Source organism: Drosophila ficusphila, unplaced genomic scaffold, assembly GCF_018152265.1.
Source record: "Drosophila ficusphila isolate 14025-0441.05 unplaced genomic scaffold, ASM1815226v1 contig_791, whole genome shotgun sequence".
NCBI classification, from domain to species: Eukaryota; Metazoa; Arthropoda; class Insecta; order Diptera; family Drosophilidae; genus Drosophila; species Drosophila ficusphila.
Genome location: NW_025064737.1, coordinates 12,963,905 through 12,983,236, shown reverse-complemented (window position 1 = coordinate 12,983,236; position 19,332 = coordinate 12,963,905). Strand labels below are relative to the sequence as shown.

The window sequence follows — 19,332 nt, the reverse complement described above, 5'->3', positions numbered from 1 at the left end:
AGTTGAATTTAAAAATAAATGTATAAGGTTAATTCGGTTACAATTTAACTTTGCTGATTTAAATTTATATCCGCCATCTTTGCGGACAGGGTGGCAACGCTAAGAAAATTTTAAGTATTTTTTGACCATCTGTTTACCAGGCTGAGAAAATACCATTCGCAGGGATGGCAGGTTGGTAACACCGATTCATTCAATTCGATTTCAATCTCGAACCGATTTAGACGCTCTCTGCGCGTTAACGGTGTTCTCGTTTTGTGTTTTCGTCCGCCGTTTTTTAGCCACCCCCCGCCGGCCCCCGCCCACTTTTTGCGCGAGTGTCGATTATTGTTTTGCTGAATGAAAAGGATCAAATAGGGGGATTGCAATGAATCCTACAGAATGCATTCGCTGCACGGACAGTTCATGAGAATTTGACATTTAAGTGCAAGTGAGTTTTAGCCGCAAACTGCAGTTTGGCTTTGCAATTTGTTGTGTTTTTGTTTTTCTTGGCGTGGGCTAAGATTGGCGGACACACCCACCCGAAAACAAAAAGTAGTCCATAAATATACGAAATTATATATTTGTGTGTGTGCGAGTGAGAGGAAAGGGACTCGAGCCGGTTTTCGCGAGTTAATTGACAAAGCAAAACAGAAAAATAAAACATAAGCAAACAAAAGCAAACAACGAAAAGTAAACAAAGGCTATTATAAACTGCGGTTATGTTCCAAACAAACTGAAAGATCGTTCTGCGGATCCGAGGAAGACCATAACAATGCTCCATACCCAATAATTAGCTATCACACAACCCACGCATTCCAATAACATGACCAAATTCCCCCCCGCCCTGCTCCCGAAACATGGCCAAATTCCTGGCAGCCCTTGGCATCTGCTTTTGGTTCTTCGTTTCGGCCAACGCTCACAACTGTCAGCATCAGCATCCCAAGGCCCACGAGGTGAGTCCAGATATCTGGGGAAAAGGGCTATTTCGAGGTTGGTGATTTCGATGGCTATTCTGCTCACCTGTACACGTGTGCGAAGTAATTCGAAAGGATTTAACCGCAACTGTTTCACAAAATCGATTTCAGCTTTAACTGTTTTGTGCGTTTGCTATTCCAATTTTCGTTTCTGAGGGAATGTAAATAATCGGGATTTCAAAGAAATAATTCGAGCTTTAAGATGGCAAATATAAAAAATTATTCAAACAATTTGATGAAATGTAACTGTAATGAATATTCCTCCTCGGTGAGAAATATAATTTATTTTTTTGGGGGTAGATTATTTAATGACAAAACTCTTAACTATTAGCCGAAGTCCTGATAATATAAAAGTATATTTTTTTTCTGCATTTCGGAAGTAATAAAGCTTTTACAAAAGTAAAGAAAAATGGTTTCACTAACGGATTTCGATTTGTGCTAAAACAACATGAAAATACCCTCCGTATGCGGCTGCCAAAATCGGATTTGAAAAGGCAACATCGATAAAACCCCAAAGAACCAGCAATTGGGGCCTTCGCCGTTCAAATTACTAGCTTGTTGTGTCCTTTGTGCTCATTAGAGCAAGTTCCTAATTGGTCCTGCTTTCGTAGGAAATTTATAATTGATTGGTTCTGCAATGGAACGACCTAATTAGAGCAGCAGTAAGACAGACGAGCACTGAAATTGTCGTTCTCATGATTCTGCCATAGAAACAGAAACTGAAACACTATGCAGGCGATGAGCAACCACAGCTTATTGACTAATTCCGCTGGATAGATAATAATATGCGCATTCGAGACTCAGTCAATGCGATGTGGTTACCATTCCGGTGGTGCCGCTGCATATTAACAGGTAGCTGGAAACTGGCAACTGGCAACTGGCAACTGGCAACTGGCAACTGGCAACTGGTGGTTACCAAACCGCCTCCACATGCACCACATCCAGTGGTCTAGTTAGGGTTTAAGTTCAAACTCTGCTGTCGGCCAACTTGTTGCTCTCAATTTAGCCGGGCTTTTGTCTTTCTGCAGGGGTTTTCGCTTACACTTAACTGCTTTCCAATCAACCGTATTTTTAATTGGCGCGTCGCCATATAATAAAGGTCGCAGTCAATTGCGCAAAAGGGGGAAATTTACATGATTACTGTACCGAGTGCGGTACAGTCGACCCTGGATTGTTGCTGTTTCCAGGAAACCGGAAATTGCAGTTTCGCAAAATGATTTTATTTATTCAAATTTTAAGTTTACTTGTAAGCTACTAAGAAGTACTATTAAGTACAATCCGATAAAAAAAACTCAACCGAGACGAAACTTTTCTACTTCCAAACTTGGAAATTTTAAAGGCCTTTTCGGTATAACTTGTTAAAAGAAAAACACTTTTAATCACCAATTTTGCCAAACCACATTTTAATATTTTAATACCCAGAAAACTTCGAGTGAACCGTAAAACCACAAAGTCTTAATTAGCGAGTAACAACTTTGGTGGAGCAAGTAAAAGTAAGCACGAGCAGCAAGGGAAAATTAATTCAGCGACTGTCTGTCGATGGCTAACGATGCTGTCGAGGTCGCCCAGCGTGTAATTAATAGAATTATCTGTAACTTAAACTGTTATAAATGCAGAAAACAGTCGGCCAGATTGTGTCTCCGTCTGGAATCGGAATCGAAATGGCTCTGTCCGCCCACCCACAGAGTTATCCTGTCAGAGGCAGTGATTGTGAAAGAGGATAAAGATATAAGTGCGGGCAGAGTCCGCTGATGCGGGGGCGAATGACCCCAAAAACCCCACCGACCAATCAAATACCGGTCCAGCTGAAACCGAAGCACTCAATTCTAATTAGTCTTATATAAATTGAAGAAAGCAGGGGAGAAAAATACGCGAATAAGCGCAATAATGTGTAAAAATCCCCAAATTGATTCGTTTGTCACGTTGCCAGTGTGCGTGCCCGCCAACGATGACGCGGACTGTACTGTTGAGTTCGTAAGCCGATAAACGCGGACACCGAGTGCACTTTAAACTCACAACAGATTTTTTTGGAACTTCCGAAAAGCTGCCAGTTTCATTTTTTGCCTTTCATTAATCTGAGCTGAAGCTGCAGAGTTTTTCTATTCAGGATTAAAAACTCATTTGCCTGCAGAGTTTGGTGGAATTTAATTTAGAGCCTGGGATATAAAATAAAAAAGAGCTAATGGAAGGTAATCAGGTGTTAGATAAAAATGGGTTCGCTGATTTCAAACTTTATAATTTCTAACATGCAGAAATAGGAAGTACTTTACCTTTCGGTAAGTGTAAAAACCTTACCTCATAAATGAAAATAAACAATGTTAAAGTTTCTTGTTTTGTGATGTCGACACTATATTTATCTTTTAGAAGATCCCCGTGGCAACTATAAACGCGAATGCAAATGCATTCATATCGATGAATTGTTTTGCAAGCCTCTACATGTATTTCCATTTTAAGTAGATAGCAGTCTTTCCTCTTCTGCAATTTTCGCCCCCCGACCATAAGTCACGATTAAATATTTATCAACTTGACGAAACAAACTTTAAACAAACAAGTTACCTTGTAGGAAAACGCTTTAGACAGGCAACAAGAAGCCATTCATGAAAACTTTGAAGCATCCTCGTGCAGAATAAAGGAAAATCGAAGACAGGACTTTCCGGCTTTTTTTGCTTCAGAAAATAGAGGTGGGGCTGACTTGCTATTTTATTCATGGGATTGGAAGAGTAATTGCCCAATTACAAGTCCCAGTAACTCAACTTCAGTTGCAGCATCCGAAGCAGTGAACTTGTTTGTAAGATTACATTTTCATAAATTGGATTTATACATTTTGTATGACATTGCAAGGTAGAAAGGTTGAAGGGGATGCACTGATTTTTAATTTAATGGTAGAGTAAAATCTTTTTTTTATATAAATTGCGGGTAAGTGAAATGCGGTAGGAATCCCCAAAGTAAAATGAGTTAAGTAACAACCGAATAACGAAGTGTTTTACACGCGAATAAAACATAATTTGCATGGCAGAAAGTTATAAAACGCCAGTTTTGTGTTATTAACTGCAGATTCCTCATTAGTCAAAACTAATCAAAAAGTTTGTATAATATTTGCAAACGAAAAAAGTTTGAAACCCGGTCAGTTATGTTTTAGATTTTCGCAGAAAGTGAATGAAAAGAGCTAGTTCGTAACGATGGCGGTTGCGCTTGCCTTTCGTATATTTCTATCAATTAAAACGCTGAGAGCAGAAGCTAATATTAGTAGCAAAGTGGTTACCATAGCAATGGCAAATAGACGCAAGTATAATATATAGACAGACGGTCCGACAAATCAGAGAGCTACTAAAAATATGGAATTTATCTCCAGTGCGCTCGAAGCCGCTGGGGAAAAACACGTTTGTCGAAAGCCAAAGGCAGTTGGCCAAATTGGCTGATGAATGTTCATGTTGATGCCGCTTCAGGGCCATTAAACGAAACTGTTTTGAAACAAAACACCGGCAGCTGGCAGCGAACAAACAAGTGTCTTCTGGTTGGAGGAGCTCCATGCCCCAACTAAATCCCACTTGGGCGTTGTCGTTCGTCGAAGCCCTTGCATAAGTCCCTTTAAGCCCAGGCCCTATGCTCCAATCTTCGGCATCTGCAAGTGCAAACAGGCATTAAACTTCCCTTCAATTCATTCTGCACTTGTGCAACACAACGTGCCATTTCTCGAATTCATCGGAGAACGTGCTCCTAATTGAATCAGAAACTAATTAGGCATTGTCTTCTGATTCGAGCAAAGAAAATTAGGTGACACGTTGAGATGAGCTCGAAATCATGTTTCATATTTAATCCTCTTTTTAATTGATTTATTTATGAAAGGAATTTGGCAGTGTGTGCTTCATTACGATCGTAATTAAGTTAACGCGCAATTAAATTCACACAATTCATCCGTTGTTTAAATTTTACGAGCTTTACAAAATTTGTAGTTATTATACATTTCATCGAGTTTAAGGCCGTTTAAAATTCGTTTAGCTTGCAATCAATTTTAAATTGAACAAACAAGCTTCTTGGAAATATTTAAATGGGATTAAATATGAAGTACATGCTGAATTAAATAAATTCAAATGAATTTGCTGCTGCAAGTAATGCATCACTTGAAAATTGGATTTATTGCACTTTGGACCCTGCAATAAATAATAAAAAAAACACATGCATTTTAATCCGAATTCTCTTTTGAATTCTACACATTTACTTGGTGAAATGTTACACTTGATTTTATTACAAAAGCAAACAACAAAAACAACGTTTTCATGGAACCTTAAGTGCCTGTTAATGTAATTATTCAATTGGCTGGACTATCATTCCGGTCAGAACTCATCCAATTTATTTGAGTTTGCGGCGTAAATTGTGCCACTTGAATAGCTGCTGATCCGGGCGGTCAGCTGCTGGTAAAGTGCCTTAGATTAGCTGCAGTTCATAATTTCAATTAAGTATAACACAGCTTTTTTTTTGCGGTCAAACTGTGAGGTAACGAACGAATTGAGTAAAAATAATCAACAGTCGGCGAACAGATGATTCAGACAAAAGGAGCGACTGAAAAAAGAGCAAGGCAAAAGAGCCAACAAAGTGGCGCAGCATGCTAAATAGCCAACGGCAAACCCCGGCTCAGAAAATATTAAACAAAAAAAAAAAACAAAAAACAATAACACAAATTGGTAAGCTGGAAAAGAGCGAAGCTGCTCGAGAGAACCCAAGAGTGAGAGTGGTGGCCAAACGAAAGTGAAAGCCCATTCCAAGACGCTCAATTGAAAGCCGCCACTTCGAACGATCTGCCGAACTTGAGCGATCGTTGAACGCAGGTGACAGCCAGCAGAATATTACACTGCAATAAATATTTTTACACATTTAAATAAATATTTTAAATTTTAAATAATAAGTTAAAAGTATAGAAAAATATAATAGCGTTTTTATACATTTTGATATAGGTTGTTCAGTTATTTGTTTGTTTACAAAATTTATGGTAGTTTCCCTAAATTTAATACGATTTAAAATTTGCAAACATGAAAATTGAGTTACTAACATAAAATAAGGATCAAGGTTGAATATATTGTTTAGTATTCAGATGCATTGTTATCTCTTCCAATGACTGCATGAATATTTATAACTATCAAAACATAAACAAGTATAAATTCACCGTCTTTTATTATACAAAAATTTGCAATCTTAAATATAGGTTACTGAAAACGGGAACAGAGCTGATTAAATTAATTAATATTAACACAACATGGCATTTATGGATGTGGTATTGTTGTTTTGATTCAATAACCACATGCATATTTATTAGCTGTGAATAATTTTGTGTGTATTGTAACATAGTCTTTGATTGATTTATTTCAATGGTGCTATCAATAATTCATTAAGGAAAAATGATGTAAAAATAGATAAAAGAAAAATTTAAATTAGGATGAACATTATTTAATTGATTTAACTAATGACTAATTAATATATCTTCATTTATTTCCCAATAAATTTAGTAGAGCTTGCATTCAGATTTTAAATCTCGTCTTGTAATTATTAAGTTTACTGAGCTGTAAAATAACATTTTTTCTCTGCAATATTTTTGTGCGGAAGAGAGTGTAAGCGAGTGAGTTGAAGACGCAGAAATGTTTTCAGTTACGGATTGGTTGCCGATTGGCAGACAGAGTGACTGCCAGCGAGTCGGAGACAGACGTAAATAATTACTCAACCACCAGCGATGATCGATTCCCGCGCCCAAATTAGCATGCGCAACTGGACAGGCAGCGTTGGCGCCTCGTAATCCCGATCCCAAAGCCAAATCGCCCCTCTTTTCGCCCAAAGCAAACGTGCGTGGCTTGCAGTTGGCCATTTATGACAGCTACTTTTTTATTTGTTTTGAGAGTTGGCCAAGCTCTTATTTGTTTGGCTAAAAAAGTAAATACGGGAGGTAATCAGGCGGGCGCAGGCGCAGCAGACTGTAACCAAAAGCGAGCATTTCTCTTTGCTTTTCTTTGCCGGTCTCCGCATTTTTTCTTTTTTTTTTTTTTGAATTGTTACCATTTCTGCCTTAAACGTGAGTCGCATACCCAAAGCTGGACACGCTCGAATGTGGCCCACAAACCGAATAAAAATTTGTTTGCCCCTCGAATGTGTGTTAGTATGCAAGCCAATCCGGTTGGCCATTACGTCTTATCACCAGATTGAATAAGCCCATGTGCATGCCAAGTTGGCTAGAAAGTGTGGGCAATAATTATGGTAAAACACTTCCACTAGGACTCTATAGAATCTTAGGTGCTTTGTTTTTATTTTTTAGGTGAAGTGGAGTAAATTTAAGTGTAATTGTGAAACTATTGAACAATTTGAAAAACTTTTTTAGTGAATATTATTAAAAATATATAACCGAGCCATTTATTTTTACTGTCGCGATTTTGTTGATGTACCAAGTTGTATGCAAACCATATTGGCCCTTATCTACTGGAAATTTGGTTAAAACTCCAGCTTCATCAGGAGTCCAATTCAAGAGTGCTAAATTTGCGCCAGCCTTGTGAAAAAATAACAATTTATTTATCCTATTTTAAAAACGTTCCTATTACCGAACTTACCGAGAAAGGACAGGTGTGATTGACATTTGTGAATTCCTTCATAAATGAATAGATGAGATTGGCAATGACAAACTTCCTTCGGTTTTTTAGGAATTGGCAAATGTCAAGTTTAATATCGTACATAAACGGATGCCAGCCTCCGGTTTCGCGTTTAACCATTTTAAAGTGGATCTCAAACTGCAAAAAAAACTTTACTTTTAAGTATCCAAGGTTGATTTTTGTTTTGAATTACTTGTGTTGCAGTTTTGAACAAAATCGTCTCTATGTTGATCAAATTGTGCTTCCGATCGATTGCTTTTATATGGCACTGCTTAATTTCACCCAACTGTGGAGCATAAATTTCGCATTGCAGTGCATTAAACTTATAGGAACCCTTGACCTTCAAAGAACAGGCTGAAACCATCAATCCGCAAACATTGTAAAGGTTACTCACATAATCGAAACTATTAAGCCAAAAAAACCACAAATAAATTACTTCTACTCTGATCATTTTACTATTTACAACTGAACGTTTTTGTATCGAATTCAATATAGTAACGTTAATTGGATTTGGACAATTATCTATAATTGTTGATGTCATTTTTCTGATTTGGATTTAAACATTTAAACAACATAGACAACATTTTAACATTAAATTGTTGAGAAAAATTAATTGTATGCTGGGGTAAAAATAGTTTTTTTTATTATTTTAAAAAAAATTTTATTTCCAAATGTTTAAGATTGCACTGTAAAAAATAAAGTTGGCTTTTAAAATGTTAAACAAAAAAAAAAAAATATATCGTATTGGCCGACTATATACAAGAGATTAAAAAAAAAAATCGGACTCCGTTGTTTTTAATCATATCGACTTGATTTCTTCCAGATAGAGTTTTATTGAATTTCAAATTTAATTTTATTAGAATCGGATAACTTTATCATATAGCTACCATAGGAAAGATCGAAATATACATATATATTTAGAAATAAATGATAACGCCGTTGTTTTTTATCCTACGGACATTAGTTTTAGAATATCGTGTTTTTAATTACCCTAGAGTCGAGAAATAATTTCATAAAGTTCGGAAAACTATATCATATAGCTGCCATAGGGGAGATCGAAATATCCATATAGAATTAACGGAAATTAACGGAAAAATGATAACATTGTTGTTTTTCATCAGACAAGCATGATTTTTGGACACGGTCGAATGGCCCACAAACCTTTTCGAATGTGAGTTGGTATGCAAGCCAATCCAGTTGGGCATTACGTCTTATCACAAGATTGAATAGAAGTGATAGATAAAAGTGCGGGCAATAAAAATGCTAAAAACACTTCCACACTTCCACAAGGATACTAACAGATCTTTAGGTGCTTTGTTTTTATTTTTTAAGTGAAGTGGAGTGATTTTAAGTGAAATTGCGAAACTTAATCAAATTGACAATATTTTTGTAGTGAATCTAATTAAAAATATATAATGGAACCATTTATTTTTAAAGCCATGATTTTGTTGATGTACCAAGTTGTTTGTAGTCCATATTGGCCTGGATCTACTGGAAATTTGGCTAAAACTCCAGCTTCGTCAGGAGTCCAATTCACCAGTTGCAAACTTTCGCCAGCCTTTCAAATAAATACATTCATTTCTTTTTATGAATATTATATATTTAAAATATAAACTTACCAAGAATGGACAGGTGTGATTGACATTTGTGAATTCCTTCATAAACGAATATATGAGATTGGCAATGAAAAACTTCCTTCGGTTTCTAAAGAATTTGCAAAGATCAACTTTCATATCGTACATAAACGGATGCCAGCCTCCGATTTCGCGTTTGACCATTTTAAAGTGAATATCAAACTGCAAAAAAGCTTACTTTTAAGACACCCAAAGTTGATTTTTGTTTTGAATTACTTTTGTTATAGTTTTGAACAAAACCGCCTCCATGTCAATCTTGTTGTGCTTCCGATCGATAGCTTTTATGTGGCATTGCTTCATTTCACCCAACTCTGGAGCATAAATTTCGCAATTCAGTGCATTAAACTTATAGGAACCCTTGACCTTCGAAAAACAGGCTTTAACCATCAATCCGTACACATTGTAAAGGTTACTCACATAATTTAAACCATTAAGCCAATAAAAACACAAATAAACAACATGTACTCTGATCATTTTCCTTTTTACTACTGAATGTTTTTGTATCGTCATTCAAAACCGTAATGTTCATTGGATTTTTTTGGCAATTATATGTAATTGTTGATGACATTTGTCTGATATGGATTTAGATCTTAACATCAAGCAAGTACTCGGCACGTGTAAAATATTTAAACATAAAATTGTTTACAAAAATTTTTTGTATGCAGGAGTAAATAAGAAAGTTATATTTTTAATCATTTTTATAAGTCTGAGGATTGTGTCCTTCCTTAGAGAGTTCACTGTATGAACATTTATAAATAAAATTGGCTTTTAATAATCTAAACGAAAAGCAATAAATCGCTATTATATTAAACGAAGCGGGTTGTTTATATACTTAATGTGCCTGTGATATATTATATTAGAAATATACTTTTAATCACTATCGGATCATATAAATATTTTTGTGTTAGTAAATTATTTATGCTATTGGCTAAATCTGTGTATAACAAGCCTACTAAATCAATGAATATTTTCGGTTCAGGTTTGTACATTAATATTAATGTGGTTAATGTTGGCCATTAAAAAAACATCGTGTCCATTAATGAATGCTGCCATTCAACTGTTAACGGTTCGCATCAAAATGCATTTTGGCTGCACTAATGCCGCAAAGATATTGACACCGTTACGACTCCGATTCCCTCTCTATAACCCGCGATTCCCTCTCTATAACCCCGAATACCCCGCTATTTGATTCCACTCCCCTTTGATGACAGCGAACGCATCGAGGTGAGTCGCCCGTCTAAATGGTTTTCTGCGTCATCATCTTTCACCTGCCAATCGTTTCGCAGATGATTTGTAATTTGTGCGGTTTTTCAAATGCTTTTTCAATGCACTCGACCGCAGCTGCTTTGGGGATTTTGGGATGATAATGCTCCCAGCTGAGCACGATCAATGTGAAGATCGCACATAACGTTGGTTGTTTTTTTCCGAGGGTCGTTGTCACGATTATTGCGAGCTTAGGAGATACATCTCTTTGATGGTTTATGGTTTACTTATCTAAACGGCACATGAGTATGGCAGGGCGTTTCTCAAGAGGGCTTACACAGCACATCTTTTATTCATGAGATGGAAAACCTAATGACAGATGGCTAATCTCCACAATATTACAAATAATGTCATACAATTATCTTTGAACTTACCAATTTGTAACCTTAATAACTCAACACGTTTCTCAAGCATTCAAGTTAATTTTTTTTATGAAAATAAATAATGTTACAGATAATTTATTAATGATATAATAGTTTATAAAAGGCGTACAAGGTTTTTACCATCTCCAAAATTCAGTTGCAGTAGCTTTTGTTTAATATTTTGTAGGATACATTTACAAGACGGTGCATTACATTTATTTGTTGTTTTGGTAAACAATGATTTTTGAAAATTAAGGAAACAATGACAAACAGATACTGTCACGTTGGCGGCTGATCCGCAGTCATTAGTGCTTCGATGAGTGGGAGATAAACCCGAGATCGAGACAAACCCCGTGGCACTTCAGTGGAACCACACCACTGCTGTTTGCTCAGCTCATTTCAATGCCAAACTCTTTTGTCAGATCGCAATTGCCTCAACTATTGTTGTTCTTGGATAAATAGGAATGGGTTTTTGTTTTTTTCTTCTTCGACGGGTTCGTGCAGGTGTCTAACTTTGCCTTTTACGAGCAGTTACAATCCGCACTTGGGCAGTGAGAACACCTAGCAAGCCACTTCCCACGATGAGGGCCATATGCTGCTCCATTAATTAAGGCAGCTAAGCTGTCTGTGCCAATACATTTCTTGTGTGCAAATTAGCTTTATTATAATTTCAATTGCCTGTGTCGATGATGTCGCCTTTCACTCCCCGTCTGGCTTTTCATTCGGTATGATAGACTGACTCACTTTGATGACTGGAAAGAAACATGTATGCTTTCGTTTTTATGCCTCCCAGCCCCCTTTTCTCCCCTGGGTGGAACTTCTTCGGAAAGCAGCAAGAACCTTTTAAGACCGCTTTGCGGACAGACAGACTACATTAAGTATACGCACACCCACACCCACACACACGCAATTTTCATGAGCATATTTTCAGCCGCACTCGAGCGCATCTCCGAGATGTCGGCGACAATTTATGCTGATGAGTGTCAAGTGCTTTATCCCTCTGTCTGTCTGTCTGCTTTGATTGTCTGTCAGCGGATTATTTGGTCGGATAAAGGTTGCTGCTGCATATTCAACGAAGACATCTAATTTATTCCTAATAATTGGCACAGATTGCACAATGCGACTGGTGGAGTATAATAATAACGAAACGAAACGAAACAAAAAACAATGGCATCGCCGAAACAACGGGCTAAATAAAAGCCAAAACAAAATAACCAGAGCCCGCAAATCATTGACATTTCGATGTGCCAATCGTTCGACATTTTGGCGGGTAATTTAAAAATTAATTTCACTGCAATTTGCGCAGACCAATTACCGCCGCGGAACTGCCTTTTTGTGTGGCCTTTGTGTCTGACTACATGTCGTCATTTTAACTATTAACAACGAAATTTCGCTTTCGTTTAGGCTCCGCTGACTGATTTCTTGATTTCTTCTTCGCTCTCCCTTTCCTTTACTTTCCGTCTCTATCGCTATGCTATACTATCTATTATATCTATCTGTTTATCGGGCTCATCATCCATCCATCTCTCGTTTTATAGGTCGTCCATGGCGTGCGCATCCAACTGGCTGATGGCGAAGAAGACTCCTCCTTGGACTCAGCCAGGCATAGCGTGCGCCGGCGCAGCGTTGCCGCCGAGCAGCCGCTGCGAATTCTGCTCGTCTACGATGACTCCGTCTACAGGTGAGTAACGCAGGTCCACTCAAAAAAAAATCGAAGCATAATTCCAAGAAAATTGTAAAGTTTTTAAGAGAATTAAAATTCAGTTTTAAAAAAAAGCAACCAAAAGAAGAGAATTAATTTTTCATCAATGAAAATTAAAATTCAGTTTAAAAAAAAAGCAATCAAAATAATTTCCAATTTATTACATATTTTTATTGCTACTTATTCATTTTGAAATGCAAATAAATTTACAGATTTTCGAATTTCTAATAAAAATAAAAGAAAACAAAAACACCTATTGAGATATCCTGGTAATCCTTTTATTTGTTGAAGGAATTTATAATTGAACCAGTTAAGTTATATTTTGCTTATTAAGTTTACCTCCTTTACTTTGAAAATAATTCCGTTTTTCCGCGTGTAAATCTGTGTGCTCCAGCTCTGAAAATTGGCTTTAATTGCACTTTAATGGCAGCCAGCCAAGCAGACAAAAAACAGTTTACGATTTGACTTGGCCGAATGTCAAGTTAACGTTCAGCCGCGCAAAAGCGAGTAAATAACCGACTCTCTGGAGCGTTTTGCTTTGGCCATGCACCGTTACGACCGACGCTCTGGGTTGGGTAACAATGTACCGCAGGCCCGAACCGTTTGGTTTTGGCCATGTGTGCGCAATTTGTCCAAATCAAACGTAGTGGGCCGAGGTGGTGTCTCCTAAGGTTGGCCATCGATTGCTCCATCCACATGGTCAAGCGGAGAAAAAATGGCTAAATGGCTAAATGGCCACTGGAACTGGCCAGATCGACTGACAGTTAGTTCAAATCGATCCGCGCGTTCGATTGGCGAGCAATGGCAGCGGACAAGGTCAGCAGGAAAGCGGAAAGTTGACTCGACTCTCGACTTGACTTGGCTTTAATTTTGGGTTTTCGAATCAGTGAATAATTTAGTCGTGAGTAAGTGACTCAAACAGGTGTTAACAGGTACACAATTACCCGGTATTGGTATCAGATACTTGACAGTAAATATCTTATGGCCTTCGAGTAAGAGTTTGTCGTGGGGGAATTTGCTTTGACTAATTGGATTCCAATGGTTTTCAATTTAAATTATTTATTATGGTTTTTTTTTTGATTAGTTTGAATATTTAAGTAATCCAACTTGTTAACTTGAAGTGGCTTAGTTTACTTCTGGTTTTAAGATGATTTAATTAAGAAATAAACATTAGTTCTGTCAGCTTAAAGCGATTAAATCTCAAGTTAATTAGAGCTACCTAGCTTATATTTAAAAAAAGCTTACTTACTTGTAAACATCTGTGGTGTTAATATCTTTATTTTTCCGAAAAGTCAATACTCCTGGAATTTTCCTTTGATTAAATGGTCTGGATGGCGAAACCAAATACCCACCTAAGTTTTGTTGTCAAGGCCCGCTTATCAACAAAGCAAAATTGGCTTCGCAAAATTTCTGGGAAATTCATACATCTAAATAAACAAAAACGCCTTGACGACACCCACGTCTGCGTGCCACCCTTTTTCCCATTGAGATTTTAATAAACAAACTATTTTCTTGTTGTTTCACGCTCACCATCTGCTAGGTTGGAAGAGGAGAAATTTAATTTGATAAATGTGAGTTGGCGTTTCTCGTTTCCTTGGTCCTCCAATCTGAATGCTTTTTGTTTACCCTTTCACAGGACACCGTGCTCCCGGAGGCCGTACAGTTCTGGGAACAGGCACTGATGGTCCGAGAAACCAAGGGCGTCATTCGCCTCAATAGGTAAGTTTACCCCCACCGCGTGGACAAAACAGCAAACAGGCTAAAATATTCATTAATGAATTTTTAGGAAATGCGATAGCACCCAGGTGTACGTGAAGAATGGCCACACCCACTGCATTGACCACTGCAAGGCGACGACGATGTGCGGCGAAGTCCAGGTTCCCAACGAGCACTTGGACGTAAGTAACTCTAGCAGAGTTTTCCCCGAACTCGAATCAAGTTCTGGTGGAAAGCTACAACCACTCCTAACATTATTCCAATGAAAAAGACCTTGAATAACATAAATGCAGCTTAACCAAATATTTGTTAAATTCAAAACTGGTTTAGGCAGCGAATGAGCAAGTGCAGCTTTTATGGAGGGTCTCTCAATTAGTTGGCAGCTTACAAGGCACTCTATATTTAATAGATAGTAACATATAATAATCTTTCCAGGTCTGTCGTGTTTGCAATGCCACTGGTCAGAATTGTCGAATTGATAATAATACGCAGCCGGGAGAAGGAATAGAGAATGCAGACTTTGTGTTTTATGTGTCGGCTAGACAAACCCAACGATGTTTTAAGGGACTGACGGTGGCTTACGCTGCCCATTGTCAGCAGGAAGCGGCTCTGGATCGGCCAATTGCCGGACACGCCAATCTTTGTCCGGAGAGCATTAGCACTAAGCCGCAGGAGCTGCAGACGCTGATCTCAACCGTAAAGCATGAGATTCTGCATGCACTGGGATTCTCCGTGAGTCTGTACGCTTTCTTCAGGGATGATGAGGGAAAACCACGGACGCCACGAAAATCGGACACAGGCAAGCCGTACCTGAATGAAAAGTAAGCTATCCAGTTAATCCTTAACTAACTAATCCGTAAATAATCCATAAACTACTATTTTAGATTGCAGATTCACCAGTGGAGCAACGAGACCATACGCAAGGTGATGCGAGAAAACTGGTCTGTGCGTGGTGGCCATGTCAACAAGATGGTGGACATGATGGTCACTCCCCGTGTGACGGCGGAGGTGCGTGCCCACTTCAATTGCGATAAGCTGGAGGGCGCCGAGCTAGAGGATCAGGGTGGCGAGGGAACCGCCCTGACCCACTGGGAGAAGCGCATCCTTGAGAACGAGGCGATGACTGGCACGCACACACAGTCGCCGGTCTTCTCGCGCATCACCCTCGCCCTGATGGAGGACTCTGGCTGGTATCGCGCCAACTACTCCATGGCCACGCCTTTAACCTGGGGAAAGGGTTTGGGCTGTGCGTTTGCCATGCGCAGCTGCAAGGATTGGATACAGTTGAATCATGCCAGGTGAGAATAGAGTTGTATAACATAAGTAATTTTAAATGTTTTTCTAATTCATCTGTTATTCTATTTTTTAAGGGGTCGCTCCATTCATCCCTTCTGCTCGAAGGTCAAGCAGGATCCCCTGCAGACCGAGTGCACCGACGATCGAAACTCGGTGGCGTTGTGCAATCTTATCCGTCATGAGTTCGAGTTGCCCAAGGGCTATCAGAACTTCGACAGCCTGAATCATGTGAAGGATGGCGAGGAAGGTTTCTACGGTGGATCCGTCTCACTGGCGGATCACTGTCCCTACATTCAAGAGTTCACCTGGCGCAGCAAGAATGTGATAGTGCGGGGATCCCATTGTCGATTCACAGAAAACAATCCAAGTACGAATAATATTTTATATTAATATGATTACCCATTTAACTTATGTTCTTCGATTTGCAGAGCCGGAGAAGAACTTCGCGTTGGAGAGCTACGGCGAAGGAGCCAAGTGCTTCGACCACAGCGAGTCCATGTGGGAGGAGCGATCCTGCCACCAGACACGCGAATGGCAGCACTGGGGCAGTGGATGCTACAAATACGACTGCTTCGACGGACGCCTGCACATTTTGGTTGGCAACTACAGCTACAAGTGCTCCTTCCCCGGGCAGAAGCTCTCCATTCGGATCGCAGCCAATGGATGGCTGCACAAGGGAGCGATCATGTGTCCACCGTGCCACGAACTGTGCGGATCCCAGTTCGCTGCCGAGGGCAAACAGTGTCGTCCGGGCGAGGAGCCCGATCCGCTCAACAAATACCCGCGCGACAACCTCGCTTGCGGAGCGGCCAGCGAGGTATCACGTTCCGTGGCCATAATCACCGCTGCTCTCCTGCTCTTCGGTCTGCGGTGCGGTTTCAGTTAGGCTGGCCAGCATGCATGGTGCAGTTTTACTTGCTCTTTATGTATTTAGTGAAATTTGTACATTTTAGCTGTATGATGTAAGCTCAACTTGTCTAAACGTAGGTTTACTGTAAGCGTAAAACTCCCGAGATTTGAGTGGGTCGGTTTTTTGGCAAAGAAATTTGAACAATTTCCTATATACTATTGTGTCTGAATTATGGATATAGCCTTTTTCAGCTAAGGAAAATTGTTTCAAACTATGCTCAAATATTAACTAGTTTAAAACGCATTGTTTTGCTAGACTTTCTCTATATTTCTGTGCATTCAAAAAAAATTGACCCCACCAAACGATAGCTTGTAATTTGTCCATCCCAAAATGTGATCTTTTTTAAGTGTGTCCTCGGATCTTTCCTGCATTTTGAAATGTTGGCTCTGTGCAAAGCCATTCACTTTAGAGTGGAGCATCCAAAGACAGGTCTATGCTTTTTGAATACTGATCTGTACATTCCAAAGCCTATTGCGAACAATATTTGATATTCAGAACGGTAGCATTTGGAAGTCCATTTGCGTGTTGTTAAATTTTTTGTTATTTATTATGAATATGGTTTTCTAAATTCGTTGATTGCCTTGTGATTTATGTATCCGATTAGTTTCGCTTAAGTTAAATGTGTTTTTTCCATTTCAGCTGCCTATCAAGCATTTAAGATTTGTAAACAGAGCACTTGATTTGTAATTTAGCTTTTAAGAACCTACACTTGAAATGTGAATAAACCAAGAGACCCTTATAATCGCAAAATAGTTTTTAAATAAAGTTTATTGTAATACTTAGGTGTAGTCTAACTCCTCTACGAGTTCGTAGAGGATGCCACCATCGTTGTCCTTCGCAGGAGATTCAGTTGCACTTTCTGGCTTTTTTAGGAAAAACGTTTTGCCTACTTCCTCTCGTTTTACTGGACTTTGCTGGTGTTTTTATGAGCTTGGACCTGAATGGAAATAGCATAAGTACTGGAAAATGGGTACTGATATGTTTACATACGCTTTGGTCAGTTCTTCGAGCATGGGAAGTAGTGTGGATCGCGAAACTCCGCGGGCTTCCTCTTCGGCCAATTCTTTGGGATGCGCTTGGCGCTTGTGCGATCGGCAGTTGGAGCCGTTTGAAAACTCTCTTCCGCAAAAGTTGCACTTATACGGCCGAATGCCGGTGTGCAGGATAAGGTGAGACTTCAGCGTCTTACTTCGCTTGAATGTTGATCCACAAACATCACACTTGTATTGTCGTTCGTCAGAGTGCACCAATTTGTGCTTGTTGAATGTGCGACGGGTTTTGAGCTTCACGCCGCAAATGGTACAATCGTAGCCTTTGTCGCTGTGCGTATCTAGGTGGATCTGAAAAAGTTATGGCGTCAGATAGGATCAATTCAATACATTACATTCCTTTTTGTTACATTTAATCTGGCCTTGTTTTTGAAGCGCCGTTGGCATACGGAACACTCGAAAGGACACTCTTCGGTGTGAACCAGTTTGTGGTCCTTAAGTCCGGTCACGTAATTAAAACTCTTTCCGCAAATATCACAGATATAGGGTTTGATCTGCTTGTGAACCGCATCTATATGTCGTTTGAGTGTTCCCGGTGTGGTGAAACGTTTTTCACAGTGCGGACAAGAGTTATCCGGTTTCACTTTGGGGGGTAAATGCGTGCGATAGTGGGCATGCAGTTGGTTAACTGCAGAAAAACATAATCCACACTGGTTGCATTCCAACTGCGGTAGATCCTTGGCCACAGTGTTGTGAACCTCCTCCATGTGTCTTTTGTAGGCCTTGGGTTTCTTGTACGGCTTGTTGCAAATTCTGCATTTATAGATGGCTGGCTCCTCGGGAATTTCACCCTCCTCCTCTATAAGATGCCCTGCGGAAAGATCATCCTGGGGATCGCTCTCAGACTCTATGCTTTCCTCTGCGATTTTGGGCTTTAAGGTTTCGGCTTGAGGATCCTGAGAGATAACTTCATAGGTTTCGATTTCGAAGTCTTCAACTTGGCTCTCTTCTATTATTTGGGACTCTTCGATGTAATTGTCGTCTTGTGTGTGATCTTCTTCTACTAAGCTATCAGAGGATTCGTGGGGTTCTACTTCCACCTCCACAGGTTCAACTTCTTCCTCTACAAGCTGTTCATCTACTTCGAGGATTTGCTCCTCCACTCCAGCGATATGTAGTTCTTCTCTGGCAATTTGTAACTCTTCTTCAACGATTTCCAGTTCTTCTTCAGCGACTTGCAGATCATTTTCATTTTGTTTGGAAAACGACTCCTCCTCTAAACTGGGTACAATTAAATTTTGTTTCTCGTTTCCAGCGGTTTGCATTTTATCTACAGCAACTTCTTCATCTCTCTGCAGAGGATGCCGATCTTCTGCTCTAGACATCATATGCTTCCAATCATCGGTCACCAAGCCACAAACCCTTCGTTGTTCTTCATAATCTACAATAACACCCGGTTTGATGATCTGCAATTTGTTAAAAAGCGTTTGCACTTTGCGAACTCTCTCCGAAAATTCAATGAGACAATCCAATAAAGTGAAACATTCTGAGCACAGATAATTGCTCAGCTCATCCTCCTGTTTGATCTGTAAAATATTACTATAGTTTTCTTTATAGAATAAATAACTAAATATTAGTTACATCAACCCAGAAATATTTGCCAATGGTCATGGCTAGCATATTTGCCCTGGAGTTCTTGTTCTCCTCCCTGGCGAACACGTTCTGGTTGCTTGGATTATCTTTGGCACACAGGCGGCACCAGCGGCGCCAGAAGGTTGCCTCTTTATTCCCGGATTCTTTTTTTGCCAGGAAACTCATCATGTTCAAAAATCATTTAAAATCACTTTTACTTTGTTTTGATTAACAACTCTGTCTTTGTCG

At 39.3% G+C, this 19,332-nt stretch overlaps 4 protein-coding genes across 4 annotated transcripts; 1 reads left to right on the top strand and 3 right to left on the bottom strand.

Annotated features, from left to right (window-relative positions):
- The first annotated feature begins 211 nt into the window (after window positions 1–211).
- Window positions 212–17,212, top strand: LOC108087279 (leishmanolysin-like peptidase). Its single transcript, XM_017184588.2, has 9 exons — window positions 212–932; window positions 12,377–12,519; window positions 14,081–14,111; window positions 14,177–14,259; window positions 14,327–14,438; window positions 14,692–15,077; window positions 15,141–15,554; window positions 15,627–15,919; window positions 15,981–17,212. The coding sequence occupies exons 1-9, from the start codon at window positions 837–839 to the stop codon at window positions 16,436–16,438; spliced, it is 2,016 nt and encodes a 671-aa protein (XP_017040077.2). The 5' UTR covers window positions 212–836; the 3' UTR covers window positions 16,439–17,212.
- LOC108087054 lies at window positions 7,324–7,943 on the bottom strand. Its single transcript, XM_017184231.1, has 3 exons — window positions 7,773–7,943; window positions 7,541–7,717; window positions 7,324–7,479 (listed from the first exon to the last, which is right to left on the bottom strand). Exons 1-3 carry the CDS (start codon window positions 7,941–7,943, stop codon window positions 7,324–7,326), a joined length of 504 nt encoding a protein of 167 aa, XP_017039720.1.
- On the bottom strand, window positions 8,982–9,634 carry LOC108087281. Its single transcript, XM_043209046.1, has 3 exons — window positions 9,430–9,634; window positions 9,199–9,375; window positions 8,982–9,137 (listed from the first exon to the last, which is right to left on the bottom strand). The coding sequence occupies exons 1-3, from the start codon at window positions 9,598–9,600 to the stop codon at window positions 8,982–8,984; spliced, it is 504 nt and encodes a 167-aa protein (XP_043064981.1). The 5' UTR covers window positions 9,601–9,634.
- On the bottom strand, window positions 17,213–19,306 carry LOC108087280 (zinc finger protein 184). Its single transcript, XM_017184589.2, has 4 exons — window positions 19,093–19,306; window positions 17,862–19,037; window positions 17,453–17,802; window positions 17,213–17,399 (listed from the first exon to the last, which is right to left on the bottom strand). The coding sequence occupies exons 1-4, from the start codon at window positions 19,270–19,272 to the stop codon at window positions 17,309–17,311; spliced, it is 1,797 nt and encodes a 598-aa protein (XP_017040078.2). The 5' UTR covers window positions 19,273–19,306; the 3' UTR covers window positions 17,213–17,308.
- Between the last annotated feature and the right edge of the window lie 26 nt (window positions 19,307–19,332).